The 22,908-nt window shown below is 53.5% G+C and overlaps 2 protein-coding genes across 3 annotated transcripts; one reads left to right on the top strand and one right to left on the bottom strand.

The window, feature by feature from the left end:
* Nucleotides 1-283: 283 nt before the first annotated feature.
* On the bottom strand, nt 284-2,806 carry IZUMO4 (IZUMO family member 4). Its single transcript, XM_070416963.1, is given in 5 exon segments — nt 284-412; nt 1,809-1,908; nt 1,979-2,041; nt 2,044-2,205; nt 2,572-2,806. Coding segments are annotated over 5 exon segments (639 nt in total). The 3' UTR covers nt 284-333.
* MOB3A (MOB kinase activator 3A) lies at nt 2,649-21,498 on the top strand. 2 transcript variants are annotated; one of them, XM_070415721.1, is made up of 4 exons: nt 2,649-2,762; nt 13,392-13,890; nt 19,229-19,431; nt 19,791-21,498. In XM_070415721.1, exons 2-4 carry the CDS (start codon nt 13,470-13,472, stop codon nt 19,818-19,820), a joined length of 654 nt encoding a protein of 217 aa, XP_070271822.1. In that variant the 5' UTR covers nt 2,649-2,762; nt 13,392-13,469; the 3' UTR covers nt 19,821-21,498. The 2 variants fall into 2 exon arrangements, with proteins under 2 accessions (XP_070271822.1, XP_070271821.1); XM_070415720.1 differs by lacking the exons at nt 19,229-19,431; nt 19,791-21,498 and adding an exon at nt 15,357-15,820.
* Nucleotides 21,499-22,908: the final 1,410 nt, after the last annotated feature.

Raw genomic sequence — 22,908 nt, 5'->3', positions numbered from 1 at the left:
ACCTTTGGACCCTGTGCCCATGACCAGATGTGTCTTGCTCAGGCCTCACATGGTTCTCCCTGCCCCTACAGGGACTGCTCCATGAGGAGAAATGTCAGTGACATTTAATCATCCATCATATAGTTCTGATCCCACCCAGCATCTGCTGTATACAATCCATCCCCCTTCCCCTCCTCCCAGGTCTGGCCCTGCCTGGGCTCTGATGGGCTTGTGCAGGAACCCCCAGAGAGCAGCAAGCCTGCTCCAGAGTCAGACTGGGACAGCCCAGCTGAGTCCTGGCCCCACAGTGCAGCTGGGGTGGGTCCAGTGGGCCGGATGGCTATCGGCGCTGTGTCAGCACTCAGAAGCATTGTCCAGTGTCAGGATGATGAGGTGTGGGGGCTCCAGACCCATGAAGCTTGGTGATATCAGGCTGCAGAGAGAAACAGGTGCCTCAGTACTTCCTCTCCCATCCCCACCTCAACCTAACTGGTAGGTGTTTGCTAGGGGCCTGGGCCTCTCCTCCCATGTGGGGCATGTGACAGGGTTGCAGACCCTCAAAGTTTTGTCCCCACCCAACTCCCACCTGGCCAGGGCTTTGGAGAGGGGGAGCTCACCTTGTATTGGTGCCCTGTCTGAAAGACACGACTGGGCCCTGGTTAGCCCCGTGACCCCCAAGTCCCTCCACTGGGGCACATCCATCATAGGCGCGGGGGTTCCTCCTAGGTTCTAACCACAACCCTGCCACCCACTTGGGGCAGGGTAAGACCAGACTGTGGGAAGGGACGCTTTAACCAAGATGATCTGCCCCCCTTGTGCCAACTGAGCTCAGAGACCCTTGAGGAAGGAAGGGCTGGGGCCCGGAGCACAGGGTCCAGGTCCTGCCTCCTGGTGGCTGCCCTCACACATACCCTACTGACTCTGATAAAACTCATGTTGGTTTGGAGAGGGGAGACTTGTGCCAATTATTTCTACAACTCACATGTAAAGGAGGAAGCCCTGCACAGCTGTGTTCCACTGCACCTACAACCGGTGGGGACACAGGGTGTGGAGCCAATGTGGCCCTGAGTTCAGAGGGCCAATTGTGCCCACCCCATCCTACCCACGTGATGAAAGGCAGGGAGGAGGGGGAGGAGGGACACCCATGGCCCGGACAGAGGCTCACTCACCACAGTGATGCTGACAATCAGTGCGGCCTGTGCAGGGACAAGAGCATGGAGAGCACTTTCTTAGCAGGCCCTGCCTGTCCCTGACTCCAGCCCACCTTCTCAGGCCTGCCAAGGCTTAGGGTTTGTCCATCAGTCACTTGGGGTGGCTCCTAACCTGGAATGGAGTGACTACTGGACAGGGTGGCAGCAATACTCACTAGTGCCTGTAGGGGCCAGCTGGGGAAGGTGGCAGGGAGGGAGAGATGGGATTTATCTTTCAAAGGGCCCTGCTGGCACCCAGGGCATGAAAGTGTTCCTCCCTCAGGGAGATGCCCTGCTCCCCGATTTCTGTCTGGTCCCATGCTGGCCGCAGGCTCTGAGTTCTAATGCCTGGATGCACTGACACCCTATCCACCTAACTCCAGCCCCAGCTACGCCCTGGCCCGGGGCTCCCAGCGCATGAGAGGCCTCTAAAATACTCCTGTGGTCCTGGGTCCCCTAGGCCCTGGGAAGCACGCCCCTGCCTCAGCCTCTCTAGCTCACTTTCAACGGTGGCATTCTGGATGCGGTGCACCCACTCTCAGAAGATGCCTGAAGCTCCTTGGGGAAATACCCTGATGGGGATTGGCAGGAGGAGGGAAGTCAGGTTCGAACGGTGCGCGGTCCGGGGTGTCCTAGGGCCGGTGGGCCGTCCCCTTATCCGGGAAATACATCTTCCCCTGGTACAGCTGATCCAGCTACTGGTACACGGTGTTTGCCACTTGGTTCAGCTTTTCCCGGGCTAGGCACTGAAGGAGGGGTCCGGTGAGCGGCCCGGGCCGGGGCGGGGTCTGCCTGGGCCGGGGACGCACCGATCACGGGGATGGCCAAGTGCAGCGCCTTCATTATGTCCTGGCTCCAGTCGGTGAGCAGCAGCCCGACACGGGGATGTCGTCCCCCTACCAGGACTTGAGGTTCATGTGATGGCGGGTGAAGAACGCCAAGAAGTTGCCATGGCAGTGCAGGCAGCCGCGGGCCAGCGCGGTCTTCAGCTGCAGGCACAGCGGCAGGGCCGTGTCCTGGCCACGCTCACCACCAACTGACCAACCGCACCTCCGCGCCACGCCTCGCCACCACGCACCCACCAACGGCGCCTCGGGCCCCGCGACGGAAAACTGCAGACGCGGGCTCAGCCTCCAGGCCTCGCCCACGAGCCGCCACTCCCTGAAAGTCTCCCCTCCCCAGATCGGCCCCACCCTCGGGCCGCGACCCTCCGAGCGCCCAGTCCGCGGCGCCAGCTCCTCCTTCCAGGCCGCTCCCTGCTCGAGGCCCCGCCCCTCATCCCCAGCACAGTGGAAGCTCCGCCCACAGGCTTCAGCCGCAGGCACTAGCCAATGGCATCACGGCTTCGGTTGCCAAGCAACATAGAGCGCGGTGTCGCAGTGCGCCCCCTCTCGGTGGATACCTCGGCCCCCAGCTCCGCTTCCGGGGAGGCCTGCGTCTGTAGCGGAAGTAGATCCGGCCGGGCGGGGCCGGGGCAGGCTGTGCGCGGAGTTCCTCCTCGGCGGGAGTCGAGGTGCGGACTGGCGGGCAGCCGGGGACAGAAGACCGAGGACGGAGGCCAGCGCAGCCCGGCCGGTCGGCGTGAGGCGGCAGGTGGGTCCTCGGCCGGGGATCGCGGGCGGTGGACAGCCGAACATCGCGAAGTGGCGGGCGCGGGCGGCGGGAGTCCTGGTCCCTCAGGAGCGGCAAACGCGGGCGGCGGGAGGGAGTAGCCGTGGTCTCTCCGTCGAAATCGTGGCTGCAACTGTCACTGAGGGATCAACCCCGAGCCGTGCCACTTACTATCGCTAAGCCCCCGCCACTGGTTTGGGGCAATTGCGCAGGATTTCAGGGCTCCTGCCCCACGGGGAGTCGGCTTTTCGGGACCCGAGCTTCTTGCTTCCTGGTCCCGAGTCCCTGAGCGCTGGGCAAAGGCTGGGCGCGGGGTGTTGGCGTGTCCGCACTGCCCATTGCGGGGACTTCGCAGTTGCGTCCCTGCACTGGCTGGTGGGCCGGCATTTGTTGGAAAGGACCACGTATTCTATAAGATGTCACTGAAAGGGGAAGAGGGGCGTGGTTGGAAAATACAGAAAGTCACAAAGCAGAAAATAAATCATGGGTGACCTACCACCCAGAGAGCCCGTGTTACTCTTAGGGTGAGATTCTTCTGGTCACGTGAGGGGTAATGGGTATCCATGCAGTGCACATATTTAAAGCACGCAGGTGAATTTGGAGTATGATGTGCACATTTCACAGCCCAGGGCCTGCCTGCGCTACCTGGTTTTGGACTTGCTGGTGTCACACGTGGCCTCTGGGCAGCTGCCTTCTCCTCCTTCCTTCACCCAATACAGAGGGGGTGCTTATAAGCCCATTTTACAGACGCAGTGCTCAGTGACGCCACGGGGCTGCCATTCCCCAAAGCCCTGAGCCCCTGTTCTCTGCCCTTTGACATCGTAAAAAATGAGTGGCCTTTTTTTTCTTTCTGTTAATCCTCATCTGAGGATATTTTTTCCATTGATTTTTAGAGAGAGTGGAAGGGAGGGAGGGAGAAAGAGAGAGATAGAAACATCGATGTGAGAGAGAGACATCAACTGGTCAGTCGAACCCGAGACTGAGTATGGAGTGAGAACACAGCAAGTGCGAGTCCTGGCTGCCCTGGCCCCAGGGCCCCCTGCTTCCCGCTTCCCTCCCAAAAGGCACCCGTTTCTTCACCCCAGATCCTGCTCTGATAGCTGTGTTTATCCTCCCTGGACACCCACCTTAGACAGCACCTGTCCCGTTACTCCTTTCTTCTGACAAGTGGATTTTCCCTTCTTTTAAAACCCTCTGGAGCCCTGGCCCGTGGGTTCAATGGTTAGAGCGTTGGCTGAGCACCAAAGGGTGGAGGGTCAATTCCCAGTCAAGGGCACATACCTGGTTACAGGTTCGATCCCCAGGTTGATCGGGGCCTGTGGGGGAGACAGGTAATGGATGTATTTTCTCTCTCTCTCTCTCCACTTTCTCCAGAAATCAATGGAAAAAATATTCTAGGGTGATGATGAACAAAAAACCCTCTGTCCAGGGCAGCAGCCACGGGCAGCTAGTGAGCCCTCCAAACATGGCTGGATTAAATTAGGACCTGCTATATGTGCAAAATGAACACCAGATCACAGAGGCTCCTATGTTTTTAAAAGGCAGAAAATCTCCTTAATATTTTCTGTATTCCTTAGGTGTTGAAATGATATTTTGTTGCCCTTGTGTTAAATAGAATATATTATGACTGTTGATTTTACCTGTTTCTTTTCATTTTCTTACTTTTCAATGTAGCTACTGAAAATTTTGAAATTAACCACGGGTGTACATTATATTTCTAGTGCCTTCCATGGTGTTTATTCTTTCTGCAAATATATGTTCAACTCTGACTTTCCTAGGCTTCGTGGTTTTTTGCTTCCTGTTTGTGGCTTTAGTAACTTCTTCATAGGGGTGAGCTACTTAAAGGACTTAGCCAAATGCTTGGTGTTTTTTAATTGGTGAATTAGTGTTAGCTATAATTTTTCTAATAGACTTGTTTACTTATCTATTTATTTATTTATTTTGTTAATACTCACCCAAGGATATTTTTTTTTCCCCATTGATTTTTTAAAGAGAGAGTGGAAGGAAGGGGGAGAGACAAAGAGAGAGAAACATCGATATGAGAGAGACACATTGATTGGTTGCTCCCTCACGCACCCCAGCCTGGGCCGGGGATGGAGCCTGCAAACCGAGGTATGGGCCCTTGGCCGGAATCGAACTGGAGACCCCGAGGACTGACACTCTAACCGCTGAGCCAAACCGGCTAAGGCTTAATAGACTTCTAGAGCAGTTTTGGACTCATGGCATAACTGAGCAGAAGGCACAGAGATTTCCCGTTACCCTGTACCCCACATATGCACAGCCTCTCCCACTGTCAGCCTTCCTGACCAGAGAAGGGTAGTTGTTACGACGATGAGCCTACGCTGACACACCACTAGTACTCCCAGTCCATGGTGACATATGAGTTCATTCACTCTTTGTGTTGTGCATTCCATGGGTTGGGACAAATGTATAGTGACCTGTGTCCACCATGACAGTGTTAGAGTAGTGGCACTGCCTTAAAAATCCTCTATGCCCCCCTTATTCATCCCTCCCTCCCCCAACCCCTGGCACCTAGACCTTTTAAGTCTGTGTAGTTCTCCCTTTTCCAGAATGTCACCTTCTCAGACTGTATTCTTTCTCTTAGTCATGGGCAGTTACAGTTCCTCATGTCTTTCATGGCTGATAACGTACTTTTTATTGGAACCTCCCTAAAGGAGAGAGTGTGTCTTTATCATCTTTGCATCTCCTACACAGCAGAGCTCAACGTTCTCCGTGTCCCAGGCCTCTCAAGTAACTGATCATCTGTAAGTCCTCTCTCTCTCTCTCTCTCTCTCTCACTCTCTCTCAGCAAAAGCTGCGTTTTAGTGCCTCAGGGGATTCGTGGAAGTGCTAGTTCAGTTCCTGAACTTTTTAGACAATTCATATTCTGACAAGTTTCAGCCAGGCTGTTTCTTCTGTGGAAATGCTCCTGCTCCGAGGCTGAGCTTACGTTCATGGGAAAGTCAGCCATTAATTACCTTCTGAGAGTTGTTCTCACATCTCCAGAGCCTCATAAAATGGAGGCTTAACAAAATCCCCAGCAGCGTCTAGGAAGTTGGGTTTTTACTCTGGGAAGTTCCAGACGTGCCCCAGCTGGTGAGCTCTGTTTCTGATTTCCTGGAATTACCACGTTCAGATAGTTTAAGCAGAAAAGGGGAATCTGGCTTCAGAAACTGGATTCTGGGAAAGACAAGGTCACGCCTGCGCTGAGTCCCAAGTCACACATTGGGGGTGGGCGCTCTGCGGGGCCCTCCTGGGCACGGTAGGTGCTGAGCAGCGTCCCTGGTCCCAGCCCACTCAATGCCAGGAGCACCCGCGGTGTGACAAACATAGCTGTCCCCAGGCGTTTCCTGGGGTCCCCGAGGGCAGGACCACCCTGGGTGAGACCCACAGCTGTAGCTGACTTGCTGGGAGCTCTTTACAGACCCCCCGCCCCCGAGAGTGAAACCCTTGAGTGGATGGGCCTGGCCCTCAGAGGACAGCTCAGAGCTGTGACTCCTTCCCTCCAGAGCCCCCTGTCTCTGAGGTCAGTGCACAGGCAAGTCCATATCTGAGGATCCCGATGTGAAAAGGAGGCGTGGTCAACAATAAAGAATTATTACTAAAAAAAAAAAAAAGAGGAAGTGTGAACAGCCAGTGATGGGCATAAGTGTGGATGGGCGTTCAGGGGCACTGTTTCATGTGTCCTGCCCTTCCTGACATGCCTCTGGTCAGTGAAGGTACGTTGAAAGAGGTGTGGCTCCTACGTGGACACATCAATGACCCATAACCTTTCTCACCTTCCTCTGTCCCTCAGGTGACACGGTTTTGTCAAACAATATATCTGTACCAGCATTTGCCCCAATGGGAAACTGAAGCAGAGAGAGCTGGTCCATGTACACACCACACCCCTCTCTGTCTTTTTTTTTCCCCTGTTTAATTCTTCCATTACCCTTCTCTGTCTTGATGGAGAGGCTGGGACGTAGGGACACCCAGTTCAGATCTCAGCCCACCTCCGTGTGCTGTGAGTTCTTAGCTCTCAGCCCTGGGAAGGGTCCCTTCTGCCTCTTTCAGCTGCTGACTTACTGGCAGTCCTTAGTGCCTCTGGGCTTACAGACGGATCACCCATGTCTGCCTCTGTCATCACATGACCATCGTCTCTGTGGGTCTGTGTCCAAATCTCCCTCTTCCTATGAGAACATGTGTCCTTGCATTAGGGTCACTCTACTCTGGTGTGACCTCACCTTAACTAATTACACCTGCAAGACCCCATTTCCAAACAAGGTTCCATTCATAGTTACCAGGATCAGGATTTGAACATGTCTTTTGGGGGACATGATTCAGTTCTTTTTTTTTTTTTTAAATATATTTTATTGATTTTTTACAGAGAGGAAGGGAGAGAGATAGTCAGAAACATTGATGAGAGAGAAACATCGATCAGCTGCCTCCTGCACATCTCCTACTGGGGATGTGTCCGCAACCCAGGTACATGCCCTTAACCGGAATCGAACCTGGGACCTTTCAGTCCGCAAGCCGACGCTCTATCCACTGAGCCAAACCGGTTTCGGCCATGATTCAGTTCTTAATGGGAGTGGGAGTGACTACTGATGGACACAGTGTCTTTTGGGGTGGTGGGAATGTTATGGAATTGGGGATGGTTGCATACTGTATGAGTTTACTAAATCATGCATTGACTTGTATACTTTAAAAGGTTGGAATTGGCCCTAGCTGGTTTGGCTCAGTGGGTAGAGCATCAGCTTGTGGACTGAAGGGTCCCGGGTTCGATTCCACTCAAGGGCATATGCCCGTGTTGTGGGCTCGATCCCCAGCGTGAGGCGTGCAGGAGGCAGCCAATCAATGATTCTCTGTCATCATTGATGTTTCTATCTCTCTCTCCCTCTTTCTTCCTCTGCAATCAATAAAAATATATTAAAAATAAATAAATAAATAAAGGGTCTGAGTCACTGAATAAAAATAAAAGGGTGGAATTTACCAGGATGTGAATTACATCTCAGTTGGGCTGGAATCTACAGAACCACTCCGCAGCACCTGGCTTGGAGCGGCCCCCTCAAACCTTACTTCCTGCCTTTCTACAATACATGTTGGAGAACGTCACCCAAAAACCAAGACCTGCGCACAAAAGGCCAACAAAATGCAAATCCTCTCCCCATGCAGGAGGCCCGAAACCAGTCTCAGCAAGCACCCTTCAGGATGGTGGGGCCTTCCTGCACAGGGGGCTGTGGTGATATTTAAAAATGAACATTGCCCAGCGCTGTGGCTCAGTGGTTGAAGACGACCCATGAACCAAGAGGTTGCTGGTTCAATTCCCGGTCAGGGCACATGCCTGGGTTGCGGGCTCATGGACATGCAGGAGGCAGCCAATCAATGTCTCCTTCTCTCTTTTCTTTTCTTTCCTTTTCTTTTCTTTTTTCTTTCTTCACAGAGGAAGGGAGAAGGGAAGAGAGATAGAAACATCAGTGATGAGAATCATTGACTGGCTGCCTCCTGCACGCCCCCCACTGGGAAAGGAGCCCGCAGTCCAGGCATGTGCCCTGCTTGGGAATCGAACCGTGACCTCCTGCTTCATAGGTCGCCACTCAACCACGGAGCCATGCCAGTAGGGCCAATCGATGTTTCTATCTCTATCCCTCTCCTTTCCTCCCTCTCTAAAATCAGTTTTTAAAAAACACGTTTAAAAAAATAAAAATAAAAATGAACATTAGGAGGTGGAAGACAGTGCTGGGCACTGGCTTCTGTAATGGGACAGACCCTGGGCCACAAGCATCTTCCAGCCAAACACCGGGGCTGCTGGCCCGAACCCAGGGCTGATCTCCCAGACTGGGGTCTGTCCCTCCAACCCACCCCCACCACCAGGTCGGGGTAGTGTCCTTGAGGTGGTGGCAGTGTCAGCAGCTGAGGCAGGATGTGGAGGCACCGGAAGGAAGTGGTGATGGGCCGGGCTTTGCTGCACCTCATGAGGCAAGGCCGTTGCTTGGAGGAACTGTTTTGTTTACAGGAAATAAAGTGGGGGTGGGCGTGTATTGAGTGGGGGATTTTGTCATCTTACCTTGTGTCACTCTAGAACAGGGGTGGGCAAACTTTTTGACTCGAGGGCCACAGTGGGTTCTTAAACTGGACCGGAGGGCCGGAACAAAAGCATGGATGGAGTGTTTGTGTGAACTAATATAAATTCAAAGTAAACATCATTACATAAAAGGGTATGGTCTTTTTTTTTTTTTAGTTTTATTCATTTCAAACGGGCCGGATCCGGCCCGCGGGCTGTAGTTTGCCCACGGCTGCTCTAGAAGCTTCTAGGTGCTTCTGTGGAAGAACCAGGGAGCCAGGAGAGCCCTGAGCATTGAATTCTGAGATGGTTCTCCCAGCCCCTCCCCACGCTGCACCCTTGGAGGGGGTTCTAAAAATATCAAAGAGAAAGGCCCCGAGATGGTAATGGGGCAGCAGTGTGGACTGGTTCACAGCCGGCCACCCTTCAGGCTTGGGATGTGTGTTTCTGATACAAAGTTGTTTATCTTTAATGGGAACTCTGCCCATCTAGGAACTTTTTCAGAAAATCATTGCTGCCACTTAAAAAAAAAAAAAATCCCCCCACCTTCTGAGAAGAGTCAGGAAGGCGAGCAGGAGCCTGGCAAGCCCCTTTCACTGCCCTACCCCATCTTCCAGAACTGTCGGTGCACTGGCATGACAGCATGTGGACAAAAGACAAGTGGCCCTCCTGGGGGGGCAGTGGGGCCCCCACCTCCCTAAGGCTTGGCTGGGCAGGGGCTCTTCTCAATGGCCCTGTCATTGCCCCTAAGGCTCCTGTGTTCCCAGGTCTCATGTCCCCAAGTGACGTTGTCAGTGGTTAAACTCCCAAAGCCATCACCAAAGAGGCCCCAAAATAGAAGGTAGCGACCGGGCCCTGGTGGGTGCAGATTTCCTTGTGTTGGGGTTTCCATCAGGGTAGAAGGTTCGCTGCAGGATAAACAGGAACCTGGAGTAGAGGCAGCTGCGGGGCCCTGTGGCCTGGCTTGGCCAGCCCCGCTCTGCTGGATGAGGGTGTGGCACTCCAGTTTGTCTTCTCATTACCAAGTGCGGCTGCCCTTGCCCCACATGGAGGGGCGTTGGGAGACTGAAATAAGACCAAGGATGAGGAATGAGGAAGTGTCCCCATGGTGCCAGCAGGCAGTGGGCACGGGGAAGGCGGCTGGCTTTTTGGGTGGCCCACAGGGGTTTCTGTACCTTGACTTGCCCCCAGAGTGGCCTGAGAGCAACTTGGTTTGCAGATTCATTACCTGGCAGGTGTTTGAGCCACTTGGGTAGTTAGTCACAGGTGGGACTGCAGGGTCCTAACCTGGTGTGTCCAGTGTACACGCCCATGGCATGGAGGGGCCCTAGGATGTCCAGCCCTGAGGGATGCAGCTCATCTCTCAGACAAGGGCCAGTGAGGTAGCCCGTTAATCAGAGCTTCCTGGAGGTCTCTGAGACTGGGCCCCATCCTGTGCTACGGTAGGAGAGGAGTGGGCAGGTGGAGTGTTGTGGTTGCCCATTTCCCCGATTAGAGGCACCACCTTCCCACCCTCCAGGCCTGTACCCCCAGGGCTGTGCCCACTCACTTAAACCAGGGAAGGGTGCCGGTCTGCACTCTGTGCTGGCATTTTAGAGGTTTCGGGTGCGGGAGAGACCAGCCTCGGGGGTGCCTGGCACTGGATTTGGGATAGAACAAGTGGAAGCTGGAATAATGGATAAGTGGTGAGTTAGGAGACATGGGGTCCAGCAGAAAGAACCACAGCTTCACCCGCATGGTTCAGGGTTCGAGCTCAGGCTCCTCCTCCTACCACCTGCATGGCCTGAAACACTGACTTAGTAGCTAGTTAGAACTGAGTCAGTACCTTCTAATGTGGGAGCCATCCCCCATCCACTTGTGATAACCCCCAGTTGTGACAACCACAGACGGCCCCATACATTGCCCAGGGTCCTCTAGGGGCAGGATGACCCAGGTGAGAATACTGGTTTAGGCATTTTTTATTATATATCTAGTATCTGGTATTAAACTGAAGGCTTTTGGAAGACAGAGCCTGGCCTTCTGCCATGAAGTCTTCGTTGAGTGCATAGAGTACATAAGGTTGGTGCTGACAGATCTGCCCTGTTCCCTCTGACCCCGCAATGGGAGAGACTGGAGTTGGCGGTGGTTCTGGAGAAATCTCTTGAAGACCAAGGCCCAGGAGTCCTCTGCCCTCAGAGACTCTTCCTGGGCCCAGAGATGGGCAGGGCCAAGCCTGAAGGAGGCTCTCTCTGGGCTCCAGGATGTGGCCTGAGCCGTGACTCAGCTCTCTGTAAATTTTCTGAAATCCTCACCCTTAAGCCATCTTGTCATCTGAGTCACGTCACCTTGGCCCCAGGGACAGTGTGTATGTGCCAGCTCACTCTCTGGGCCCGGGAAGGACTAGACTTGACTTTGGCCTGCACCCTGCTGCCCTGAGCTGGGTGCTGTGTTCAGAGTGGGCGTGCACTTGCCTTTGGCTGAGCCTGGCCTTGGCAGTGCTGAGCTCCGTGGATCATACTCCGCTGGGGCTGTCCTGGGTCCTTGAGGTTGAGCAGCATCCCTGTAGAGGAGGTGAGGTCCAATCCCCTTAGTTTGTGGTCATTTGCTACATGGCGTGCTGAGTCGTGAGGGTGGGCCACCGGACAAATGCAGCTGGCCACATGTCACAGAAATGAACTCCCACAAAAGAACATCCAGACCTATAGAAGGATCTTGTAAGAATTTTTCAGAGGTTTTTTTGAGCCAAACTGAGGACATGCCTGGAAGTTAGTTTTCAAGGGATTGAGCAATGCTTTTGAGAATGGCAGTTTGCAGTTCTTTTTATGCATTTGGAATCAAAGGAGGACAATAAGGAAGGTTACATGAAATCGTTGGTGGGAGATTAAGGAGAAAGCTGAGTGGGAAATCCTAGAATTAGGTAAAGTAAAATGAGACATGTACTTCTTTTACATTGGAGGGTGCAGGATAGTTAACAGCCTTTACAGTGAATAGGGATGGTATGCGGGCAACCAGATAACACTGAGGAGTACACTTGCTGGTGGGGGTGGTTACCCCCCTAGGGGTCTGGGAAGAGAGATTGCTCCGACATTTCAAAGGTGTTCACCTAGATGCACAAAAACAGTGGGCAGGCTCACTTAACGTAAAGACTGGCCTTTGCTGAGGAAACCTTAGGCCTGGGATGTGACCACCCGCCACAGCCTGCCTGGGGAGGGGATCGATCAGGTCGTCTTCTGTGGCTACGCTTGGTCACTGAGCTTGCCAGGCCTGCCATAGGGCCCCCAAGCTTCTCAGTTCTACTCTGTTGCCCCTTTTTTGTTCACACCACAATTCAAGCAAAGAAAAGGGGGGCGTTTACTATAACATTATAAATGATGATTTATTACCTCTCTCTGGTGAACTCCCAAGAGACCCCCACCCCACCTGCCCTCCGGGCTCCTGCCCTCGTTCCCTCCACATGCTCACTCCCAGGAGGGGGGCCCCTGGGCCTGCAGATGGAGACCAGGAGGCTGCAGGTTGGCTGGCGCCATCCTATGGCAGAGGGATGGTCCTATTGGGGGTGATGCAGTGACTGCAGCCTGAGTGTGAGCAGGCCCTTTGGCTTCGTGTCCATTCCATCCTCTCACCTCTGAGTGGAGCTTGTTACTCTCCCCACATAACAGAGGAGGAGACTGAGCAAAGACGGGAGAAGGTTGACTGGGTAGGAGATGAAGCCTTCATGGCAGGGGACGTCGGCTACAGCCCCCACATCAAGGCCTTGACCCCCAGAACATGGCATGTTCCCATGTAGCCACAGACAAGTCCCCGACAAGCTGGTCCATCCTTCTCAGATGGTATTCTGGGGTGAATAGTGTCCCCCCAAATTCACGTCCACCTGTTGGAAGTGGGGTCTTTGCAGATATCAAGATGATAAAATGAGGTCCCACTGGATTGAGGTGGGCCCTAATCTAATGAGATTTAGACACAGAGAAGCAACAGGAATGTGTTCCCTCGCAGCCTGGGAGGGTGTCATCCCTAGTGGGCTGGTCCCCTCAGGCTCAGAGGGAGTGATAGTTCCAGGCTCCTCTCCTGGCTCTGGCAGTGTCGGTGACCCCTGCTGTCCCTTGGCCCTTAGACACGTCACCCCATCTCTGCCTCCCTGTCACATGGACTTCTCCCTGTGTGTCTGTGTGTTTCCTCCTGTCAGGGCACTCGTCATATAGGGCCCACCCAGACAATCCAAATAAGGTCCCAATCACAGGTCCTGGGGGTGTGGACATCTCTGTACAGAGCCACCACCGAGCCCGCTGCGGTCACCCTGAGCCACTGTGCAGGTTTTAGCACAGCCTCTCCCACTTTATAGAAGCCGCCGGGTGCTGGGCGGGAGTAGGATGCTGCCTGCCTGGGTTCTCAGGGTCCTGACTCGGCATCTCCTGCTCTGAGGCCGTCGGGACACACCTTGGGGCACTTCTCTTTACTGAGGAGCTGGCACCCTTTTGGTAAAACTCAAAACCACAAGTCCTGGAAAAAACCCAGTGTGGCCCACTCTTGCTTCTGGAACAGGGTTTCCAGGAACAGGTGATCATTCTTTCTCTCTGCATTTCATATCTCAGGGAAGACCTGGGTGCCAGTGAATTTCCAGTCGCCTCTGGGTTGGTGGCCGACACCAGGAGTGTGCAGTGAGGACCACGATGTCCAACCCCTTCCTGAAGCAGGTCTTCAACAAGGACAAGACCTTCCGCCCCAAGCGCAAGTTTGAGCCCGGCACCCAGCGGTTCGAGCTGCACAAGAAGGCACAGGCCTCACTGAACGCGGGGCTGGACCTGAAGCTGGCCGTGCAGCTGCCCAGCGGCGAGGAGCTCAACGACTGGGTGGCCGTGCACGTGGTGGACTTCTTCAATCGTGTCAACCTCATCTACGGCACCATTAGCGACGGCTGCACCGAGCAGTCCTGCCCCATCATGTCGGGAGGCCCCAAGTACGAGTACCGCTGGCAGGACGAGCACAAGTTCCGCAAGCCCACAGCACTGTCGGCCCCACGGTACATGGACCTGCTCATGGACTGGATCGAGGTGCAGATCAACAACGAGGACATCTTTCCCACCAACGTTGGTGAGTTGGGTGGCCTGGGGTGAGGGCAGGGGGTGAGGGGTGTTCTTAATAACAGTTTACTGAGATAGAATTCACAAACCATGAAATCCACCCATTTAAAGTGTAAGTTCAGTGCCATTTAGTATATTCACAGGGTTGTGCAACCATGCCTTCTAATTCCAGAACATTTCAGTATCCCCACAACATCCCCTATCCCCATGAGCAGCCACCCCATCCCTCTCTCCCCGCCCAGTAACCACCAGTCCACTTCCTGTCCCTGTGGATGTGCCTGTTCTGGGCATTTCACATAAATGGAATCACACTGTGCGGCCCTCTGTGTCTGGCTCCTCTCACTGAGCGTCATGTGTTCATTGTCCACCCACGTTGTAGCGAGTGTCAGCGCTTCACTCCTTTTCATGACTGAGTAATATTCCAGTGTGTGGATCGGCCATGGTTTGCTTCATGTTAAGGTTCTTGAGATGGGGAGATTGTTCTGGATTATCCAGATGGGCCCTAATTTCATCAGAAGGGTCCCTGTGAAAGGAAGGCAGAGGGACATTTGACACACAGAGAGAAGGTGATGTGACAACAGGAGAAGGAAGACGTGATCATAAGCCCAGGAATGTCAGCAGCTTCCAGAAAAGGCAGGAAATAGATCCTCCCTGGATCTTCCAGAAGGAAGCAGCCCTGCCCACACCTGACATCAGCCCCATGAAACTGACGTGAGGCTTCTGGCCTCCAGGACTATGAGGGAGCACATAGGAGTGATTTTAAGCACTAAGATGGTGATAATTTGTTACAGCAGTCCTAGGAGACCCACACATAGGCCCCTCTCACTGTCACCATTGGCATCAACACAGCACCATGGAAGACAGTTTGCGGGGAACCAGCTCTTGGTCACTGACGGGGTCTGCACCTGGTCAAGTTTCTCACCCCTCTGGACCTCCCTCACCCTCTGTACAGGCAGAGGGCTCTCAGAGGCCCATCTGAGAAAAGACTGACTCAGAATAGACGCTTTCCCAAAATAGGGATTCACAGGTGCCCCCACCCGCCCTGGAGTCCGTGTCTGCACATGCTCGCTGTTCTGACTCACAGCCTCCTGGGTCCCCCTAAAGTCCTGACAGCTCCTCAAGGGGCCCTCATCCTAGAACTTAGACCCTGAGTCCTCTAGTCAGTTCCTTGCCTGTGGAATGGTAATTCTAGCAATTTTACCAGAGGAAACTGATGACCAATGGAGAGAAATGAACTTGGCAGCCCTACCCTGTTTGGCTCAGTGGATAGAGTGTCGGCCTGCAGACGGAAGGATCTCAGGTTCGATTCCAGTCAAGGGCGCATGCCCAGATTGCAGGCTCGATCCCCAGTAGGAGGCGTGCAGGAGGCAGCTGATCAATGATTCTCTCTCATCATTAATTTTTTTTATCTCTCTCTCCCTCTCCCTTCCCTCTGAAATCAATAAAAATATATTTTTTTAAAAATGAACTTGGCAGATGCCACATGGCTGCCCAGGCAAGGGTCTGAGGCCACACCACCAGACTCCAGGCTCTCTGGGCCCAGCCTCTGCCACATCCCGGGGTCTGGGTGCACCGCTGCTTTCCTTGGGAGCCTCTCTGTCCCAGGCCACATCTTCCTGCCCTGTTTGCAAACCCCAGGCCCTCAGCCTGTTCTGACCCCCAGCCAAGCCAATGGAATAAAATGCTTTGCACGGACAGCAGCGTCTCTGCTTCTTGTCTGTGGTACTTCTGAGAACCAGTCTGCCGGGTGCTCCCTGGGGTTAGACTTATGGCTGAGCCAAGAAAGGACGGGGTCCACATTTCATCCCCATGTCCCACACCTGTGCCATTGACACCTGTACACCCACTTATCCCCGAGCCACCAGCTTGTGCTCGTTAATGTTAGATTGGGGGGCACACTTCTCCTGTGAAGGACCACATGGTAGCTCTTCATTGGCACTGCTTGCAGAGGTAGCAGCCCTCTCCTGCTTGGCATCATGGCTTCCCTCAGACCCCTGGTGAAATCCAGGATTGTCAAAAAGAGGACCAAGGCCCGGCCAGTGTGGCTCAATGATTGAGCATCGAGCTATGAACCAGGAGGTCACAGTTCAATTCTCGGTCAGGGCACATGCCCAGGTTGCGAGCTTAATCCCCAGTAGGGGGTGTGCAGGAAGCAGCCTGTCAGTGATTCTTTCTCATTACTGATGTTTCTTCCTCTCTCCTCCTCTCTCTTCCTCTCTGAAATCAATAAAAATAGACATGTTTTTTAAATGAGGACCAAGAAGTTCATCCAGCACCAGTTAGACCATTATGTCAAAATTAAGTATAACTGGTGGAAACCCAGAGGCATTGACTATGGAGTGCACAGAAGATGCAAGGCCAGATCTTGATGCCCAACATTGGTTATGGGAGCAGCAAGAAAACACAGCATATGCTGCCCAGTGGCTTTTGGAAGTTTCTGGTCCACAGTGTCAAGGAGCTTGAAGTGCTGCTGATGTGTAACAGATCTTACTGTGCTGAGATGGACACAGTGTCTCCTCAAAGAACCACAAGCCATTGTGGAAACAGCAGCCCAGCTGGCCCTCAGTCACCAATCCCAATGCCAGTGAAGAAAATGAATAGACAGAATGTATCCTATATAATAAAAGGATAATATGCAAATCAACCAAACGGTAGAACAACAGGTCACTATGAAGCGTACTGATAACCAAGGGGCAGATGCTCAATGCAGGAACTGCCCCCTGGCGGTCAGTGCGCTCCCACAGGGGGAGCACCACTCAGCCAGAAGCCAGGCTCATGGCTGGTAAGCGCAGTGGTGGTGGTGGGAGCCTCACCCGCCTCTGCAGCAGTGCTAAGGATGTCCGACAGCCAGTTTAGGCCTGCCAGTGGGCCTAAGCCGGCAGTCGGACATCCCCCGAGGGCTCCTGGACTGCTAGAGGGTGCAGGCCAAATTTTGTGCACTGGGCCTCTAGTTTGTGTTAATAAAACCATAAAATTCTATGGAACAAAAAAAAAAAAAGGACCATACAGTATATCTTTCCAGCTTTATGACCCAGAAGGTCTTTGTCTCAACTACTCAGACCTGCCATGTAACCCAAAAGCTGTCATAGATACTGTGTAAACAAACAGATGGGCCTGTGTTCTAATAAGACTTTATTACAAAAGCAGGCAGTGGGCCAAATTTCAACCCCTGCACGAGAATACCATTGCATGCTTAGGCTATACAGTCCTGGAGATTACCTTTCTTTTTTTTCTTTCTTTTTTATTCTTCCCTGAGGATATGTTTAGAGAGAGGAAGGGAGGGGAGAGAGAGACATTGATCAATTGCCTTTCATACTGCTCCAACTGGGGATCAAAAACCTGAAACCCAGGCCTGTGTCCTGTCTGGGAATCAAACCAGCAACCTTTAGGTGCACAGGATGATGCTCAACCGACCGAGCCACTCTGGCCAGGCCTGGAGATTACATTTCTAAGCCCTTCTCCTAGGATGAGCTGCTCTTAATCACTCCCCTTCCCAGCATCACCCTTGCTGACTCCTGACACCCCCTCTCCGAGGGAATACAAGAGCCATCAGTCTCACGTGGAGGAGGTCATCTGGCCCAGAGTCAGAGGAGTGAACAGAGCCAGGCTGGTCCTTCCATGTACAGAGAGCCTGTTCCTTCCCAATTGCCTTTTCACTGGACACATCTCAGACCTTCCGCGGTGGTGAGCAGCTGGTTGGCTCCCCATGTCAGCGTCAGGTCCCAGTTTTGCTGCGGACACTGTATCTTGAGCCTTCTGGCACATGGATAGCCTGCACTCACCTGGACTTTACTGGGCCATTACTCAGCCAGCCATAGGCCCAATAACCACAGTGCTGTCCAGCTTGTTACCTCCCATCTCCGGAGAGTGTGTGTCTGGTGCACCGCAGCTTTCCCACGGCTAGCCACATCTGTGTCCTCACCTGGCCCCTGAGCCCCTCTCTTCGAGGATGGGCTGATCTGGCCCTAGCTTAGTGGGTTAGAGCATCGTCCCGCTATACCAAGGTTGCGGATTCAGTCTCCGGTTGGGGCACATACAAGAAGCAACCAGTGAATGCATAGATAAGTGGAATAGCAAATCTATGTGTTTCTCTCTCTTCCTCAAATCAATTTAAAAAACAAAACGGATGGGCCAGTCTGTCAGTCCTGGTCCCAGGCCACCTCCCTGGTAGCACTGGTTGGACCTCGTGAACATGTGGCTTCTATCTTGCCTGTGGGACAAAGGTGACCTGAAGTCTTGGTGGGGTAAACAGGCAGGAGCAGGAGGAGCCCATGGTGGCCCCACGCACAGCAGCATGAATGTGCCTGAGGCACCAAACTGTCGCCTAGCGTGACTCGGATAGGGAAGCTCAGGTGGGTGCACTTTACCAGTTTTTTAAAGTAAAGAAATTAAATACAATAACAGGAGAAGAAATTGCAACGTGGTGTATGGATTCAATTAAGCTCTGACAAGTACATGAAATTATATTATAAAAACATAGCTAAACCTTGGCCGGTGGCTTGGTTATCATGTCATCCTGTGCACCAAAAGGTTGCGGGTTCGACCCCTGGTCAGGGTGTGTGCTGGAGGCAGCAGCCAGTGTTTCTCTCTCTCTCTCTCTCTCTCTTTCTCTCTCTCTCTCTCTCTCTTCTTTCCTCTCTCTCTCTAAAAACCAATAAAAACATCCTCGGATGAGGATTTTTTAAAAACTACTTAAGATAGAGAGAAAGATATCAAGTGGAAAATATCAGAGGTCAAAAAAATACGTTTTAGGGGTTGTCCCATTCTATTAAGAAAAATAAATGTTACTAGAAATACACACCTACACATGGCCAGATCCCAAAGTGCACATAGCAGATCCACAATTTGCACACGTGGGCGGGGAATAAAATGTTGGTTACGGGTTCTGGGAAAGGAGCTAGGCAAAGGCAAAAGGAATGTGTGGCACCCAGCACATCCCAGTGAGGGCGGGACCAGCGGGGCCAGAGCGGCTGCTGTCAGTACCCGGAGGATGGGCTACACCTCTAGGCCTGTCCTCCGTTCCCCGGGCGTAGCTACGCAGCAGAACCGTGGGTTTCTCATGGCATTCGGTGGGCTCCCTGGAGCTGGAGGTGGGAAGACCAGGGTGGGGATCAGGAAGCCGAGGATCCTGGAGAAAGGGGTTCCTTCCTGCGGACAGACACCTCCCACCCAGGCAACACTGACTTCAGAGGAAACGGGACGTGCGCTGTGTGAGCTTGGGCAGGAGGCCGGCCTCCCGAGCCTCTAGTTCACAGGCTGTTTGCACCGCAGTCCCGGGGCAGTGTGGTGTCAGGGCCAAGCTGGGCCCGAGGCTGCTTCCTGAGTGCCCTGGCCCTCTCTGTTCACAGGCACGCCGTTCCCCAAGAACTTCTTGCAGGTGGTGAAGAAGATACTGTCCAGGCTGTTCCGCGTGTTCGTGCACGTCTACATCCACCACTTCGACCGCATCGCTCAGATGGGCTCCGAGGCGCACGTCAACACCTGCTACAAGCACTTCTACTACTTCGTCAAGGAGTTCGGACTCATAGACACCAAGGAGCTGGAGCCACTGGTGAGTGGGCCAGGGGCTGAGGGGACCAGGGAGGGGACCCTGGGGCCAGTAAACCGGGTTTTGTGAATAGTTTTATTGGCACACTCAGCGTTCACTTACTACTCCTGCTGCTCTCGGCAACAGGGCAGAGGTGAGCAGCCAGACACCATCTGGCCTCCAGGGCTGACAGGTGGCCCCTCGAGCCCTTCACAGAGCTCCCACCCCAGCCCTAGGCGCGCTGCTGTCTGTTCCCTTTCCTGTGAGGTTTGACCTTAAGTGAGACCCACGAGTCTCCTGAGGCTGCACCCCCTGCTTCTCTGTGTGTGTGTGACACCCGTCACCTCTGTGTCAGTCCCTGATGTCCTGCTTGTTCTTAACAGAAAGAAATGACCGCACGGATGTGCCACTGAGAGCCCCCGGGCCCCGCTGTCACCGACGCAGTGCCAGGGGACATCGACGTGAGGGCCACCTTCCCGGAACATGGGCTGTGTTCCGCCCTGGCAGCTCGCTGACCCCCACAGTTGTCAGGTGGTGACCTCTGTGCCCCCAATGCTGCACTGGACACCGGGGTCGAGTCCTCTCTCTGACTCTGAGATGACAGCAGCTGTGGGTCCATGCACCACGGGCCCGGCCTCCCAGAGCCCCACGGGGGGAGCTTGAACTTGAACTCTGTGATTCTGTATGCTGTGAGCAACTGGGAAAATCCACTTTATCTCTAAAGCACTTGGGTCTGCCTGGAGGCTGGAACTCTGCTTGCCCTTCGCAGGCCTGTCCCGTGATGCCCCTAGCATGCTCGGCCAGGAGAGGACAGACTGCGCAGGCTCAGTCAGCAAAACAGGAACCCGCCTCTGCTGGGCTTCAAGCCTCAGTTCCCTCGCATGCCTGCTGAGCCCCATGTCCGTGCCATGAGGTACGACGCGGCCCTGGCTCTCTCCCCTCCTCCGCTCCTCCTCAGTCCCCTGTTCCTCCAGGTCCTCCAGAACATTTGGCTCATCCGTCAGGGTTTCCTGGGGCCCTTTCACATATCATAAAAGATCGAGTTTCTGTTTATTTTTATATTTTTGTTAATACCCGAGGATATTTTTCCCATTGATTTTTTTAGAGAGAGTGAAAGGGAGGGAGGGGGAGAGACAGAGAGAAACATCAGCATGAGAGAGACACATCGATTGGTTGCCTCCCGCACACACCCCTAACGGGGCTGGGGATCAAACCTACAGCTCAGGTATGTGCTCTTGACTGGGAATCAAACCTGCATCTCTTGGGTCCGTGGGTCAGCACTCTAACCATCGAGCAACTCCAGCCCGGGCAAAGATTGAGGTTTTTATACAGTCGCACTGACAACCACCTTGAGGTAGATGTTAAGGGAAAGCAGCTTTTTATCTATAAACAGTGAGCTCCCCTCCCCTCTAGACAAATATCCCTCCATTCTGAATAACCCAGTGACCCTTCCCCAGAACCTGTCCTGGATTTGGGGTCTGAACTTGGCCTTTCTTCGGGTGCCTGCCCACTTTATATGAAGCCCTTGGTGTGGCCCTTCATGGCCAGGCGACCAGCGTCCCAGCATTGTCTCCCCGAAGAACACTGGGGCATAGGCCAGGCATGGAAGTGACCTCAGGAAGTCACATGCTGCCCAGTTCCAGGCTCCCTGCATCTCAGTCCTGCCCTCAGGGCACAACAGTGGCCTTTCCCATGGCAGCCCTTCCCACCCAACCACAGCCACCTCTGAGGTCCTCTAGGTGTCTGGGGCGTCCACAGGAGAGGGGCCCCATCTCCCAACACCATACAAGTGCAATTAACACAACCTCAGCCTAGTCCTGGATGCCACCGGGTCGAGCTCTCGGATCCCTGGGGACACGGGCCTTGAAGGAAAACCATCCAGTCGAATGTAGCTCCTTTTAAATACAAAACCACAACCAAACACCAGAACCACTGTGTCCCCTCCCAGGTCTCCACCAGCCTTTCCCCTCGGCCAGGCCAGGTTGGGGAAGGCAGCGGGGCCTGTGGGGCAGGAAGGGTCCCCTCCCCACTCTGTGCCTGTGGGTCTTCCCACACGAACATCAGAATAAATTGTGTCGTTTTTATACCCGCTGCTGCTGGCTGTCATTTCTGTTTTCCTGGCAGGGGGCTTGGTGTCGGGAATCATCCCTGTCGTCGTCACTGGGTGCTCTCCTCCCGACGTGACAAATAAATGTCACAATGGCTTGTGGTCCACCAGAGTGCCCCCAGTAGATAAACAAACGCACAGAATGTGGGGGGTTAGAATTTCATGGGGTACAGGGTGGGGCTATTAGGTTAAAAATGTCAAAAACAGGTTGAGTAATGCCATAGGAAGGTGGGCTTTGTGTTCTCATTTAAATTACTTCCCCCACTTGCCAATGTAACTCTAATTCTTTGGCTTTTTGCCATGTGAGAGAAGTTTCCAGAAAACATTGGACTGAGTGCAGAAGAATGTTTGAGAGGGAACAGAGGGATGTTCCCGTTCCAGCCATTATTATTATTTTTTAATATGTTTATTGATTTCAGCCCTGACCGGTTTGGCTCAGTAGATAGAGCGTCGGCCTGCGGACTCAAGGGTCCCGGGTTCGATTCCGGTCAGGGGCATGTACCTTGGTTTCGGGCACATTCCCAGTGGGGAGTGTGCAGGAGGCGGCTGATAGATGTTTCTAACTATCTCTCTCCCTTCCTCTCTGTGAAAAATCAATAAAATATATTTTTTTAAAATATGTTTATTGATTTCAGAGAGAGAGAAATATCAATGATGAGAGAGAATCATTGATCGGCTGCCTCCTGCACACCCCCTACTGGGAATGTGCCCGCAACCCAGGCACATGCCCTTGACCAGAATCGAACCGGGGACCCTTCAGTCCGCAGGCTGACGCTCTATCCACTGAGCCAAACCGGCTGGGGCCCATTCCAGCCATTATTAACCAGCCCTGCAACCTTGGACACAGGACAAAGTGACACAAACTTTTCTCTCATAAGTGAAAAATGGGAGCAGACATCTTACTCTCAGGGCCCTTTCAAATGTAAAATGTCATGAATTCAGGCCAATGGGATCTGGTTTTTTGCAAGGGGGCGTGCAGGCCATGCTCCTGGAGTGGGAGCAGATGGGGAAGAGGAGCCCAATGGACGCCAAGGGCCACGCAGAACCAAGAACCTGCGAGCCCAGTGTGGCTTCCGGCCCCCAGGGGGCGTGCTGACACCGTGGGAAGGGAGACGTTTCCCTTCAGAGTGAATTAATTCCATGTTGCTTGGAAATACCGTCCCAAGAAGCCATTGTCTCCTTACCCTTTGATTTACCCTCAGTAATTTCCAGGACCAGTTAAAGAATTAGGGAGCTGTTACTGTTATTTTAATAACATGCCCTAGCTGGTTTGGCTCAGCGGATAGAGCATCGGCCTGCGGACTGAAGGGTCCCAGGTTCAATTCCGGTCAAGGGCATGTACCTGGGTTGCGAGCACATCCCCAGGAGGGAGCGTGCAAGAGGTAGCTGAATCG

Source organism: Myotis yumanensis, unplaced genomic scaffold, assembly GCF_028538775.1.
Source record: "Myotis yumanensis isolate MYYU_CA2020_CCGP unplaced genomic scaffold, mMyoYum1.0.hap1 SCAF_5, whole genome shotgun sequence".
Classification (NCBI taxonomy): domain Eukaryota; kingdom Metazoa; phylum Chordata; class Mammalia; order Chiroptera; family Vespertilionidae; genus Myotis; species Myotis yumanensis.
Note: the sequence above shows the minus strand (reverse complement) of the source record. Positions and strands in the feature narration are given on the sequence as shown.